Below are 15,507 nucleotides of genomic sequence, written 5' to 3'. Positions count from 1 at the left end.
CTATGCTATATGGGAAAAATTTTAATAACCTATATAAGATAACTGTCTTTTGAATTGCAGTAGTTTATGTAGATTGAAGATGCTTGCCTTTGTAGTTAAGATCAAGTTAAGAAATTCGTAATTATACTACCACATATCTAATTGAATATACTGACCAGTACTCATCTATACCAAATGTAAGCATTCTCTATCATAAAAAAATTTTTTATTGCCAAAAGAAACTTGTAATATCTTAATATTACAAGTTTTGTATTAGTTTTCATTATCAAATAGCCTGTTCTCTAGAAACCAATTCTAGCCCATACTTGAATGAATAAAGGGTTTCTTTGATCTTGTTTCTCTCCTATTACTGAGTCTTAACTAACGACCTGTTGGTAATTAGTACATCAGAAGTATAGCGTATATGCTATTGGAAATTATTTCCAAAAGATGCTTTTAACTTTTACTTAAAGTTTCTGTGATGACAAATGAAATTAACTTTATAGAGTATAAAATAAAGATATAATCAAGATAAGGATGTACATTTAATGTTTTCTTTTAACACTTAAAATTCCTTTATTCAGTAACCTAGTTAATTGACAAGTACTTGGATGGGCTCTAGGGATATAGAGATCGCTAAGAATCCCTTTCCCTTTGAGAAGCTTATAATTCAGGGGTAAAATATGATTTTTTGAGATGACTTAAAGTATCCTATTTGTTATTCTTTATTTCAACTTTCTTTTTTTGAAAATATTTAAGCTAATAGTGTTATCAGGCTTAGAAAAGGAATTAAGGAATTAATACTAAGTACCATGTCAGTATTTGGACATAAGTGGTCTTCTACATATTCCTGCCCCCTTTTGTTATTCCCACACCTTGATTAAATAAGTGTGTGTGTGTGTGTGTGTGTGTGTGTGTGTGTATTCCAATGGAATAAACATCTTAAACATTTCTGAATTGTCCTTAATCTTTAGAGGACACAGAATTAATCATCTTTAGAAAAGAATACCATGCCATCTTAAATAATAAACACTTTTTTTTTGAAGAGTATACTATTGGGAGTGTTGTCATTCATTAACTTACTTCCATTACAAAAGATTATACTCTAGTATTTTCTTACCAGAAACAAAAAAAATATCAGATAATCTGATGATAATGTCATATGTCAATTATATTTCAAAGCTGGAAAAAAATAAAATTAAAAAAAATTTTAAAAGATAGTGTGATAAATTTTCTTAGATAAAAAAGCAAATAGATTTATAGATTCAGATTGTTTTGCATTTTAAGCTAAGCAGTGCAATATTTGACAAAGGATCACATTATTATTGAATTACAGCCTCCTGAATTATATAGGCTATTTAATAAAACATTGCACTTTGATGGTCTGGTAATTCACTAGAATTTAGTTACTTCCTTATAACAATAGGCACTTTGGAAGGATTAGTCCAGACAGCAGCTTATTGTCGCTTTGTAATAGAAATAATGCTCCTTTAGAAACACATCCATGTCCTACAAAACATAATTTGAATAATTATGAGATTTGAGGAGAGCCATTGTATCAAAGAGTTTGATGTAAATGTTGATTTCCAATGCCTCCCATCTCATGGGCAAAGGTTTACTGAGTAGAAACCTCTCATTTTACCTAAATGGGTAGGTGGGTGGGTGGGTGGGTAGGTAGGTAGGTAGGTAGGTAGATAGATAGATAGATAGATAGATAGATAATTCCCAAGGGAACAAGTGACAAAACATTTTAGTCTTTAAACTTTTAACACTGACATCATAGTTATGATGAGTTAACAAAACTTTTAATTGAAAGAATTTTAGATTACAAAGGATTTGTTAAAATACATCAGGTTTTCTCATTTTAAAAAGGAATAAACCTCTATTGATGGTTATTTGGAAATGGAGATATCTGGAGTTAAAGGGATTAATTATGGACTATAATACTGTAGATTTTACCTGGAATTTTAGGCCAGTATTCAGTCTTTCAGTAGTAGCCCAAATCACTTGGTAACCTCATAACTGCTTAGTGCCTTTATCAATTAAGTAGAAATCAGACCTACTTCAAAGAGACAAGTGTGGCACTGTGTAATAGAATCTATTTTCAAATGCTACTTTTTTATGTTTGAGAAAAATGATTAGTAATTGTCTAAACTTTATACTTCTATTATTAAAATTAATTGGTGAATATAAAAATCTATGTATGTTTATATTGGTTTTTATGTAAAAGCTACATATTTCTATGGTCTCATTTCAGATTAGAGAGGCACAATCAACAAATGCTTTTGTGGGCCCTTAATTCGAAGTTAAAGGTTTCAGGTTTTTCCAACCAAAAACAAAACACCTTCATATTGTCCTGTCAGAAATTAAAAGGCAAAGCAATCTGTGAAAGGAATCCAGATTTGTGTGGACAGTATCAAGTGGCTAAGTTAGAGCCCCTCAAATGAGAAAGGATGAGAGGAAGCTTCTATGAACATAGTTAGGCAAGTAAAATTTTAAATTGCAACTGTAACTTAAAAATTACATCTTTCCAAATTGATGCAAGAAATCCCATAAAGCTATATTTACATGGGTGTTCAAACTCATGTTGAGATCTCTTTTGAGGTGGTAAATAAACAGGAATTCTTAAAAGTCTCAAAAATTATAAAAAAAAGTTTCTGGATTTTAAGGACTTTATAAATATTGGACTCTTATAATTTAACTTGTTCTGTGTATACCAAAGAGAAAAAAGAAACTATTACAATTTCTTACAGTTGCATCTTGCCTTTTTCTCCCAAAGTCTGGGGGAGGGAATTACTGTTTGCTATCAGCAAGTGGGCACCATAGTTATTTTAAATAAATCAATTTGTAATTGTTCCTTGTCCTGCGTACTTGAAATAACTAATATAGATATACCTATGTGCTAGTTTGAAATACTGCCTAAAACTGTACACTGTTAACCATATACTGCCCATAATCTCAAAAATGTATGGTGCATTCCCATCTTCCTGAAAAATTCTTCTCATAGTTGCCCAGCTTTGCTTATAAGTCCCAGATCATCAAATTGGCACAACCCCAAGAAAATGAACATCACAGAATAAAAAGACACCACCATAAACATTTCCATGACCTGTGCCCTTTTCAAAGAGAAGCCAACACTATATTAGTAAACCTGAGTATAGGAATGTGTACGATGTGGGAACTGATGATTTGCATGAAATAACTAAAAACTTTACCCTTGATATACTACTTTCAAAATAAACTCACTGAATATAAAATGAGATGAAAAGCAAGTAAAGAGACTTTCCCAGTATTTTTCATCCCTAAGGTATTGTACCATTTGCATCAATCATGACATAAAATCTGAAGGGTTTTGATTGAATAACCTTATTTATACAAGCAGTCTAGTCTCACTATCGTAAAAGGAAGATATGATTGGCCATGGCATTATTTTAGTGCAACAACAATTAGTTGCCTGTGTATATGCATAAATCTCTATGAATTATGTAAGAGCCTGTAAAGGCAAACAGAAGGCATGTGTAAGAAGCATGCCAAGTATGATAGAGTATCTCTTAACTGTCTAAATTATGTGGCAGGAGCCAGAATTTCTTAAGTATTTTTAGAGAAGGCTCTATCATTTTCATGTGTCATAACAATAACAATACCAAGTAAATACTATAAGAGTCTGTATACTGTTCTTGTAAGAGACTTGGAAATATAATAATCTCAAGGCAGAGAAATGTTAAAAGGGACAGCCATTCTTATTTTACAAAAAAAAGAAGTCGTGGCAGAGAAAGTTACCAATATGTACTGAAGCAAGTTATATCAGTAGAGACAGAAATCATATCCAGATATTCTGGTTTTGAGGTCTTTAATAAAATTCAGGAGTTGTTGATAACTTCATACTTAAATTAGTTTTGCTGAATTTATAAACATAATTGCCATTCCCTAAATTAAGGGAGAAAAATGCCCATATATATCGTGATAAAAAAAAATATGATGTTTCCTTATGTTGCTTTGAAAATAACTTTAATTTAAAATATGGTAATAGGATACAAGTCAGAAAAATAATTGTTAGAATCATATACTTATACATTCCAGTCTACACTGGATTTGCTTGGTGTCAATGCAGTGTGTGTCCAAAGGGTGCTTAGCCCCATTCTGTGAAGGTGATATAGAAATACCTGGTTTTATCATCAGAAGACTACAGTCTGGTTCATCAGAATGACTTAAACCAGTCCGTATCTTGACAATCTAAAATTAGCCTTAGACCTCAGTAGAAAATGAATTTACTTCTTTTTTTTTTTTTTACAGACCCATAATAAACAAATGCATTTCCAAGGACCAAGAGAGCTTATGAAATTTAAGAGTAGAAATTTACTTTAGTACTTATTCTTCTAGTGCTAAATGCAATGTTGGTATGTTATATAATATGCTGAGATCCTAAATGCTCTAGAGGACACTAAATAACTATGAAATATTTATCTGACCTGTATTAATTACTGAAATTACTGATTTAGGGGCTGAACGTATTTTCACTTTATATAACACTGCCCAACATAGATGTTTTAAAATATCATAATGCAAGGAAATATCTTTTTGTTGTATATTTGTTGTTATAAACTTATTTTGAATCGAATTTTCAAACTTTCCTGCTTCGCTATTTAAAAACATGCACTTTTAATTTGTTTATAGTTTCTATTATCCATATTTGTACCCTCAATTTTAGAAAAATATTATTTAGTTTGATTTAGCTACAAAAAAAGTCTTTACTTATCAACTACCATTTGATTTTTATCAGCCAAAGGTAATTTGTAGAATATTTAGCCTAAAAATTATTGAGACAAATAAATGACTAAGTAGACTATGACATAAACAGGAGACTTTATGTGAAGCTTCTTATATTTGATAAGATTTTTGAGATTTTTTTTTTGACAACAAACATTTATCCACCTCTTATGTAAGGTAGTAAAAGAAAGTGAAAAGTTCCAAAACTATATCAAAATATTCCCAAACTATATTATTTATTTAAGGACTTTGGAGACAAGGTTTTAACAGAAGCTTAACATTAATTTTTCATTTATGAGAGACTGATATGTCAGTAGGGGTAGCAAGCATGTTAGATAGCCATATCTTTGGCTCAAAGATAACCTCTTTGATTATGTCCATATGTCAAGTTTCTGTCTGTGGGGAGTTGATATAGCCCATTTTGTATAGTACTCATGATAAGTTTAGATTCTATTCCATCTCTTGAACTTGTTCATTTTGATAGTGCATTGTCAGTTTAAGGTTCTGGTTGGTGTTTAAATTGCAGTAACTGAATGTCATTATTCATATTTTAACTGTACTAAAACGTTTTTACTACTAGGATTAACTTTTGAATTATGCTTGTGGTCTTAGACTTTACAGCATGTTTAGTTTCTTTTCATTTCTTATTAGTATTTTTCAGTACTCAATAGTCTCCTGCTCCCACCTCCAACAAGAACTTTTCTCTCTGTTCAACATCAGAAACATTTTCCTCTTTGGCATGTGCTTTCTAGTTCCCCAAGCAGTATAAGCAAATTGGAAAGTTCAGCTGTCATTCTTGGAAGGTCATAGATCACACTAGCAGCCTGAGTAATCCAAGAGGTTTTAAGTATCATAGCGTTTAGTTTAAAGTGAAATTTGCTCTGACAGGGCTGGCAGACCAATAGGAAAAAGAAATATTTGTGCTTGGAGAAGTGCATATGTAGAGACCAAGAGTATAACTGATGGCTGGAAGTGATTTCAGTCTAAAAAAACAAATCATTAAGAGAGTGCATAGGGGTAAAATACACAGTTCATATTTTAAAGAGTCTCAAAATGAACCAGCAACTAAGGTTAGCATTACATAGTAATTAGCTGTGGTGTTCAGTCTTTAACTCACTCAGTACCAGACAGTATGGTTAAACTATCACTGTGAAAACATTGCTACTTACATTATATTCTCTACTTGAAGTCTACAGCAGTAATTTTTGTACCTTAAAAAACCAAGGTATCATGACAGATTATATAAATGTTGAACCAGTAACAGACAAACAGTTATTTAAAGGAGGTGCTAATGACTCAGTTTATTGACCTAGAGGTTACTTAAGCAGCTCAGTAAGTTCCCTTAACATTTGGTGGCATGAAATGAGGCGTTGCTTGATATTACAGAACTGCCAATTTCAAGAAGTCTTTCTACTTAATTGAAGAAATGTAAGTTAAAGATGACTCGGTGGTATACTTTCATTAAAATATTGCTATAAAAAGTTTGAGACCATTATAGGTTTGAGTAAATATTCACTTCGGCTTGATAATCACATCTGACAGCTTCCATTAGGCACCTATTAGAGTATTTTTTCTGTTAATTGCTACAAATAAGGAAAAAGAAAATATCTTCTAACGGCTTCAGTTATTTCTTTCACATCATTGTTCTCTTCAAGAAAGCCAGTTTTGAGTCACAGGAATACAAGGTTTATAAATTCTTTTCCTTGAGTGTGCAGAACAGATAATAAACATAAAATGGAAGGGATGGTAGACTGAACTGACTTGGAAGGGCTCCCTCCTATATAGATATATAGGAAAGGTGGACAAAATATAACAAAAATTTATAATTCATGGGCAAATTCACAAAAGTTCACACAGATAGGAAGCACCCTAAGTGACACACACACAAAAAGAACTACCCACAAGAATATTGAACTAGGTAGGTTATATGCTATAGGAAAATGGAACTGAATTACCTATATCAAGCCTGGAACTTGAAAGGGCTGCCTTTTTCTCATCAGTTGAAAAGAGAACTAGATGATTTTAATTCACCAGCCCAGAAAAGTGGCCAAAACTTATCAGAGATGGTTAAACAACAGATTAAGATGTATAATAAGAGAAGTGTAAATTGAATGATATTAGAGGAGCGTCAGTGAAATGGAATTCCTACCATTCGGAATAAATCAGTGACTGTTTTACACATGCTTACTTCATCATTAGTACAAATTAGTTTTTGTCTGAAGCATCTCGGTATAGTGACGAAATTGAAAGGATCTGTCCCCAAAGTTGTAATTTTCCCCATAGAACTGACAGATGTCTTTTAAAAAAAATTTTTTTTAATAAATTCTAGATGAGTACTTTAAATACAACTTCCCACTACTCATATCATTTGACCTTGATTTTTGGGAAAATATTATTTAGTTTGATTTCACTAAAAATGATTCTTTAAGATTCTTTATCCATTTAGTTTTATCATAATAAAAGGAAAATTGATAATCATGCATATAAAAGAGGAAGAGTAAAGAAAACTAAATGAAAAATGACAGCTAAACTTGATATATATTGGTGAAATTCAGGAAAAGACTTCTTAACTGTGCTCATTTTCTCAATAAAACAAAAGCTCCAGTCCAAAGCAATAAGTAACACCTCTGAGTAACATAGATATATGTATTTATCACATATAAATTTATAGAAATAAGATGCTATTGACAGGTTCAATGAAAATTTTAGAAGCTCCCTATAATAGTAGTACTTCAACATGCATGTACATTACATTTTTCAGTGTCCAAGACAATCTGCATCTTCTATCATTTGCAGGGGCCCCCACATTCCCAAAACTTTTTTGCATATAGATAGATATTCCTGTTTAACTCTGACTAAATTATTTCACATTTATAAAATGAAGACATTGATTATATGAGAAAGCAATGGAAACCACATTCTATCAGTGTTAAATATGCTGAGAAGTTTAAATTGGATAAAGCTTGCTTTAAAACTTTGTAAAAAGTACATGATATTTAGTGAAAAGACAAGCTCTCCATCTAGTGGTTGATCTATAAATTACAAACATTTAAATCTCAGTTTAAAAATGTGTCACTATACAAATGTTAGGTATAATTTTATAGGCATTATCTCATTCGATCTACACTTCTCTTGTTATTTTATATAAGAATTTCAAGAAAAAAAATGTTCTCTTCTGCCGGAATAGTCCAGCCCTTCCTACTGAATACAGAGGCAAACTACTTCTACAATCTGATTTCATCTACAGGGAATACCACAGCCTCTTAGTTATTTGATGAAGCATATTCCCATATTAAAGGGGCAAAAATTGTTTCATTCTAATTAATTATAACCTCTAAAATTTTTAGTCAGTTTTGAAATTCTTTCACTTCATTCTCAGTTCCCAAATAGTAAAAGTATAGCTAAAAAAAACATCTCAAGAGAGAAAAAGATACCATTCTTTGTTGTGAAATGTAGCATATTTGATCATTGTTTTTTCTGCCAACACCTCTACAGGCTCTCATTACTTCACATATGGACAGCCATAATAGTGTCTTAAATGTTGCCCATGTTTTTGCCTCTTGACCCTCTTTATTACCGCAATTATCTTTCTAAAACACAGAAGTAAGTCGTTCCTCTTCTTAAAAACTATTGACAGGGTCCGGCCCAGTGGCATAGCGGTTAAGTGCACATACTCCGCTTCAGCAGCCCAGGGTTTGCAGGTTCGGATCCCAGGCGTGCACTGACGCACCGCTTGTCAAGCCATGCTGTGGCGGTGTCCCACATAAAGTAGAGGAAGATGGGCACGGATGTTAGCCCAGGGCCAATCTTCCTCAGCAAAAAAAAAAAGAGGAGGATTGGCATTGGATATTAGTTCAGGGCTGATCTTCCTCTCACACACACAAAAAAAACTATTGACAACTCCAACGTATGTAGTTCTTAACATAGCATTTGAGGAGCTTTCAAAATCTGGTCGTAACTTCTCTTTCTAGCCTTATCTCCTGCGACTTGCTTATATCATAAACCTAAGACTTTATAACAAACCATTTGCTATTCTTCAGCCCCTTGTCTCTCTTGCTTAGGCTGCCGGACTATTAGGAATTCTCTCTCTTCACCTGTGAAGTCCTATTTGTCCTTTAAGATTCATCCATTCATGCAATCAAATACTTTTTGAATGCCCACTCCATGTCATATACAGTCCTAGATGCTAGTGATATAGAATGAATAAGACAGTCCTTACCCTTCATGGTGCTTACACTCTAATAGGAAATAAAGACAAAAAAACAAAATATAATATTAGGAAGTGACAGATTCATTAAAATCAAAGTATTTTCTATGAAGACTTTCTATCCCCTGAGATTCTTCTGTAACAATTTGTACATACCTCTAACATAACTCTCATATTATATTAAATATTTGGTCCTCTTCTATTCTTCTATAGCAGTTTACAAATATGCTAGGGTAGTACAATATCATATTATTATCAGAATTTTGTTCCATGTTAGTTGCCTCCAATCCATGGTCAGAGACCATGTCTTATTTATTATTGCCTTCCCAGCACCACGTCTTTTTTTTTTTTTTTTTAACACTGACTCTTCACACTATACTTAAACACATTGTAGGAACTCACGTACTATTTGGATGGATGGATGGATGGATAGGTGGGTGGATGGGTGAGTGGATGGATGGGTGGATGGATAGGTGGATGAGTGGATAGATGTACAAAGGATTACTATTACGTAGACCTAAATTTCCAGTGACAAATCATACTTAAGCTGAAATTACTGTAATGATCAATTTATAATCAGAAAGGAAGATAAACATACTGATTTTGATTCTATGATCAATATATTGGAGTAATTGATAAAAAGAATGAACTGTTTTAGAAAACTCTTATCAAATCATTTCATAGTTTCATAATAACCTGGAAAGTTTCCTCCAAAGAAAGCCCCTGTTAAGTCCTTTCACTTGACAATCCCAAAAGAATTCCAGACTTTGGTGTTATCTTATGGATCACAAAGATAGGTGGTTAATAAGAATCACCATTTCCTACTTATAAATATATTGTCATAAAGGATTTTGTCTTACGGAGAATAGAATCCCTAAAGAAAGACCCAAACTAAAAAAATGAAATTCAACATGGTAGTTTTAAGTGAAAATTTCATGTATGTCTATGTGTGTATACACACATACATTCAGTGTAAGCCACTTTATGGTAATAACTCCTTAAAAAATTTGTTTAAGATCAATAAAGTTTTAACCTATGTTAGTAGAGAGTCAGAAATAGGATCTCATTATATTCTATACTGGTTTCAGACCACATCCTAAGTCTCATATTATTTTCGGATTCTTCATTTTAAGAAAAATACTGAAAAAATCAAGTTATTTTAGAGAGCAGTTGAGATGGTAAAGATTTTAGAGACCATGTCATGAGGACTGATTAAACAAGAGTCGTAAAATAGTCATATTAAAGAAGGATTAGACTTCTTGTGTGGTTCCAGAGGGTAATTCTAGGACTAATAGAACCAGATTTCAGATCAGTGTACTAAAGAACTTTCTAACAGTGTGACGTGTCCATAAATGGAATAAACTGCCTTCACAATATAGTGAGCATTCCATTTCTTGGATAGACCCTATCAAGGATGTTGTGAATGGAAGTGTAGATTAGATTGCTTCTTAAAATGTTTCCAAGTCAAAGATTCTATGAGTCTGCGAAAAGAGAGCTTGGCTTGAATTTTTTCTTTTTTTTTTTTTGTAGCGTCAAATAATATATTCATTATTTATTTGCACTGCATTCATTTTGCTGACTTGGGAATTTCAAAGAAGAAGAAGACTTGTGTTGCTTTTATCTAATTTTAATAAAATAATGATAATACTTTTCACTTATGCAGCACTTTTCATCCAAGGAATTCAAAGTGCTTTACAAATATGCACTAATTAAGCCTCACAAACAGCCAGAGGTAGGTGATTTTCTTCTCTTTGTATAGGAATGTGAGCTCTGGCACAGAAGTTGAATAAGAGCCTCCAAGTGCCCAGGATTCCTTACTGGCTGCCGTTCCCCTTGTAATGTGCTGCATGTGAAGCGTCACTTGTCATGTCGGGATTTCTTTTTTCCTCTTAGAATCATCTCAAGTTTAGAATTCTAATGAATGCTGTTAAAAATTTGTTTGAAGCTTTGTAAATATTACAGAAAATTCAGTCTTCTGCTTGCTGAATGCTAACTAGATTTCTAAATGTTTGTTTAAAAATAAAATCTAGATATGATTTTATATTTGTTGTTGAATTTTAAATATAATTTTTTACTTATGAAGAATTTGTCATTTTCCTTACTAGGTACCCAAAAATCATTGTTCTTGGGACATAAAACTTAATAGCAGATGGATTTTGGGGGCCTTATCTTTCCTAATTGTCTTTTCACAACAAACAGTAACCATTTTCTTTGGACTAGAATTATATATTTTCAAGAAGAGATATTGCATTTTTGTATTTTTTTCTAGTTTAAAGGTCCAAACTGTGATATCTAGACATTGATGATAAAGGTTAAATGACACTACGTAACTAGTCCTGTAAAGAAAAAGTGGTCTAGTAGTGGCATATTCTAATCTAATCTAATTAGAATTAATCCAATCTATTAGAGAGACATACAGCTTTTTTTACTTAGGTTAGTGGAAAGAGAACATGTACATACACAGACACACATGCAGTGTTGGATTAAATTCCAACATAAATAGCCAAATGTACAAACTTTTTTTCTTGAGGTAACATTGCCTCTTATCTGAAGCAGAATGATCACACAGGGCAGGAGCAGGTGCAGCATATCACAGCACACCACAGTTTCCCTTGGTTCCCAGAGTCCCTAGTGAGGCATGCAAGTACTCTTAAGTCAAGTCTTAGTGGATCAAGAAAGCACAATTTTTGCTGCGACACTTCCCTTTTATATTCATGGTTTCTATCCCCATCCAAAAGAACTTACATAAAGAATCTATCTGTCTCTGTTTAAAGGAAAACTTATGAGGCTCTCCTGGTTTTGAACCAAATTCAGCATTAGCAAGGCTACATCTTTACCCCAAGGGAGAAAGTAGAATAAGTCTCCACATGTCCTAAAAGAATGTCTATCTCCAGGTTTTAGCATCTTGAAAAGTCCAGTTTCCCCACTATATTAGAACCAAATGAGCGATTAAAGAATCAAACTATTCTATTTCAGAGTGAATTTTATTTAAAAGAAATTAATTGTATGGATATAATTGATCTTTTATAATGCAAAAGTACCTAGGACTTATGTCAAAGTACCATCCAAACTGGTTATAATGTTTCAAATATTCTTTTCTTTAAACAGCAAGTTTATCTGTGATAAATGATGGATTGTTCCAGAAGAACTCATTTTAAGAGTTTGTTTCAAATTTTTCTCCTTAAAAATTTTTCTTGATATCTATGGAAGTTTAAAAAATTTTGTCCTGTACATTGTAATACACACAGATGTCTCTGGGTGAACTGTTGACTGCATAAATAGAACTTTATCACAGTAAACTTGCAGGCTCAGAAATTCAAACTCATCAGTGTTCAAGGTTTGGTCTTACTTGCACTGACTTGGGGATGCAAATTCTTACCAAAGGTGTGACTGACACATTTAAAAAAAAGAAAACAGAATATCCATTTGTCAATTTACAGTGAAATGTTTAACCGTCAGGCAGATCCGATAATGTTTAAGTTTATTCTTTACCCTGTTGGCAAGCCACATGGGAAAACAGTGATCCAAAGTTTGCCTATTGGTCATAGAAATGAAAAACAGCAAGTTTTGCAGTTTGAATGTATAATGACCTCAGACTCTCAGAACCTTTGTTAAGGCCCCTTCCTCAATGAGGACAAGCCTGCCAAAAAGGTCAGGTACTCCTCAAGGAATTGCTTAGGTTGGTTCTACCAACATTGCCTCTGAGGAGCTGCTTGTTGCGTGCCAGCATGGCTGACAGACTCCCTTCTGAGGTTCATCTTCTTGATGTAGATAGGATTACAGTCATATTGCTATAAGTTCCTGTGTGAGATGTTCTGTTTTGAAGGTGCCTTTGCATATTTCTTCACTGATCTACTATGTGCCTCTTGTTTCCAAGTTCTTGAAGGAGATCTCACCACAGCCCCTAGATTGAGAAACAAAGATAAAATTAACTTGCATTTAACCAGAGTCTGCTTCTGTTCAGCCTCAGAAGAGGTGATAAAGCAAGTAAGGAGTGGCTGAAGGCAGGTAATAAGTAAAAAGATAAAAAGGGAAGGAGTTGAAATCCACAAGCTATACATCAACCTTTATATAATTGAGAGTTGTTTAGATACATGAGCATTTGTTAGCCTTCGTGCTTCAGGAGAAAAAATTTCAACTGTCACTTTTCCTCTAATTTTAAACTGATACAGGTGTAGTTAGTTCATGGGCTCCATTAATTTCTGAAACATCTTTGAAACTATCTCTAGAGTAATATTTCCCTTCATCATAAAATTTAATCTTTCTTCCCATAGGACCAAGGTAGGAGGGGCGTGCTTATATTTTGCCATTTCAAAATAAAATTCAGACTTAAAAATTTCAACCAACTTTCAGAAATTATAGACAGTTTTTTATATAGAAGGAGCCCAAAAAGTTTGATTTGTCCAGGATCACTCACTACAAATGCCAACCTAAAATTTATATTTCAGAAATTCCATTCCCCTGAGAGGTAGATTCACATAAATAATATGCCCTATATGTATTATGGTTCTTTACATTTAGTAGTCTGTCCCTGTACACATACACAGAAATTATTTAAAACCTTAACATTTTAATAGTTACTTTTAAAGTGTTTTAACTTAATCTCATTTTGAGTTGTGAGAGGAAGTTAGTGGCTATATGAATATATTTTTTAATCATATTAAGATTTTGCTGGTAAGGAGAAAAGTATCTTTTCCTCTAGTATAATCTCAAATAATCTTAAATCATTTAAATATTTGTTTTCAAAGCTTACATTTCTGCATTATAAGCGGTTTCCTTTGATTGGAGATAAGCTCACTAGCATTCACCGCATGAGCTATGCATGAGCATGCTACAGCTGCCATATTCGCCTGGCAAAATAAATATCTTGTCAGTTTGCTAAGTGTTGGATAATTCTCTGATTCTTAAAAAGTGCTTTGGAGAACAGATTTTTTTCTAAATAATTTATTAATAGACAAATAATTTTTTAAAGTGATAATCAAGTTTATCTATGCTTCAAGCTACCTTTATAACTCTGAAGGTCATCTTTGGGTTTCTATTATTTCCATAGAATGAATTGGACCAAAATTTATAATTATATTGCTGACACTGAAAAGAAACATGTACTATTTAGTAATTTTTACATTGAGGAGTCAGAAGAAGGACTTCAGATCAAATCTGGCTAACCTGCAAATTTTGTAAAATTCCTTGTCTTCTTTTTGTAGTCATATGCTTATAGTATGGTTTGGCCCTGAGTGAGAGTTTACTGCTAAAACTCAAATTGCATGTCCTTACTAATAGTGGATTAGTCCTATATCTTCATATGAAAAAGAGGTCTTATTATAAATAGCAAAACTCACTTTATTAGAATTTTAATTTTATCATTCCCTAGCAGTGTGTTACAAATAATTGCTAATGTGTAAAATCTTTTCATATTCTGGCATAAGAGCCATATCTGAATATAATTTATTAAAACTTTTCTGATCTGTCCTCCTCTTTGTCTTGAATGGTATCTGATGACAGAGGTTTCCAAAATTTTTAACACAAATTGTTAGAAGCAAATATTTATTATACACGTTTTTATGGCTATATTAATTTAGAGAAGAAAATAGGTTAATGATAGCCACGTAAATCATTTTTGCTGCTAGGAAGAGAATCTTGGAGGTGTAAAATTCCAGGCCTTTTACTTGACCTGTATTGTGCATGTGTGGTGAAAAATATAACTTATCATTTCTTTTTCTCTCTTTAGCCTTGGAATGGATGGCTTTGGCCAGTCAGTTGGCATTCTTGGACGCCCTGCCACAGCTTATGGATTCCGCCCTGATGAACCTTACTACTATGGCTATGGACCTCGATAAAGTCATCCCTTTCCATATGTACTCTCAGTTTAGAAGAAATCAGGGTGGGTTGGGTTAACTTTGAATCTTGGCCTAATAATGCATGTTGATACTATTGTGGATCTGTGTTTCTTTTTATTTTTCCATGTTGTTAGCTGCAGATTAACTCCACCCCCTTTTGTCCTGTGTTAAGTACAGTTGATGCTTGACGCTGTTCTCTCATCAAGCCACATCTTGATGCTGAATAACATTTCCCATGAGACTCAAAAGTGAATGCTGAAAAGCAACTAGACTAGAAAACAAACACTACATTATGTACATTAAGTGACTAATTTAATTTCTATTAAAAAGAAACAAAGTACAAATGAATTAGCCAAAGTCTTGTGTTTCTATTTAATGTGTTTCATTAGGAGTTACATGTTTATATAGGGAGTGTATGAATTTTATTTTTCCCTGCCCTTTTCACCCCCTTGTAAGCTCTTTGAGTATTTCATGTGATACATGCTACCTTTAACATTTATAAAAAGAACATCACCATTTTATTCCATGCCATATGCCTCAAAGTTTGCTTCCCAAAGTTATTAACTATGAGTTTTCAATTAACAATGGAATATATGCCTTAAGTTATGTTATATATGAGTAGAGTCTTTTCAGCAATTTGAATTCATGTCTTTCTAATATAGAAAACCTGGAACATCTATTGGTATACATGAAACTAGATTAGTATTGGGCTTTTAA

At 32.8% G+C, this 15,507-nt stretch overlaps 1 protein-coding gene across 2 annotated transcripts in view; it reads left to right on the top strand.

Moving 5' to 3' along the window:
- KIFAP3 (kinesin associated protein 3) overlaps positions 1-15,138 on the top strand; it is a 165,755-nt gene extending 150,617 nt beyond the window's left edge. The window contains exon 20 of one of the 2 annotated variants that reach the window (XM_004425053.2): positions 14,682-15,138. In XM_004425053.2, the coding sequence (XP_004425110.1) occupies positions 14,682-14,790 (109 nt within the window). In that variant the 3' untranslated portion in view covers positions 14,791-15,138. Of the gene's footprint in view, positions 1-10,616; positions 10,678-14,681 lie in introns of those variants that run through there. The other variant, XM_087437843.1, reaches the window with a different exon arrangement.
- Positions 15,139-15,507: the final 369 nt, after the last annotated feature.

Source organism: Ceratotherium simum, chromosome 2 (genome assembly GCF_057802395.1).
Source record: "Ceratotherium simum simum isolate JZ-2026a chromosome 2, ASM5780239v1, whole genome shotgun sequence".
Classification (NCBI taxonomy): Eukaryota; Metazoa; Chordata; class Mammalia; order Perissodactyla; family Rhinocerotidae; genus Ceratotherium; species Ceratotherium simum.
The sequence above is the reverse complement of the archived record's forward strand: the minus strand, read 5'-3'. Positions and strand labels throughout refer to the sequence as shown.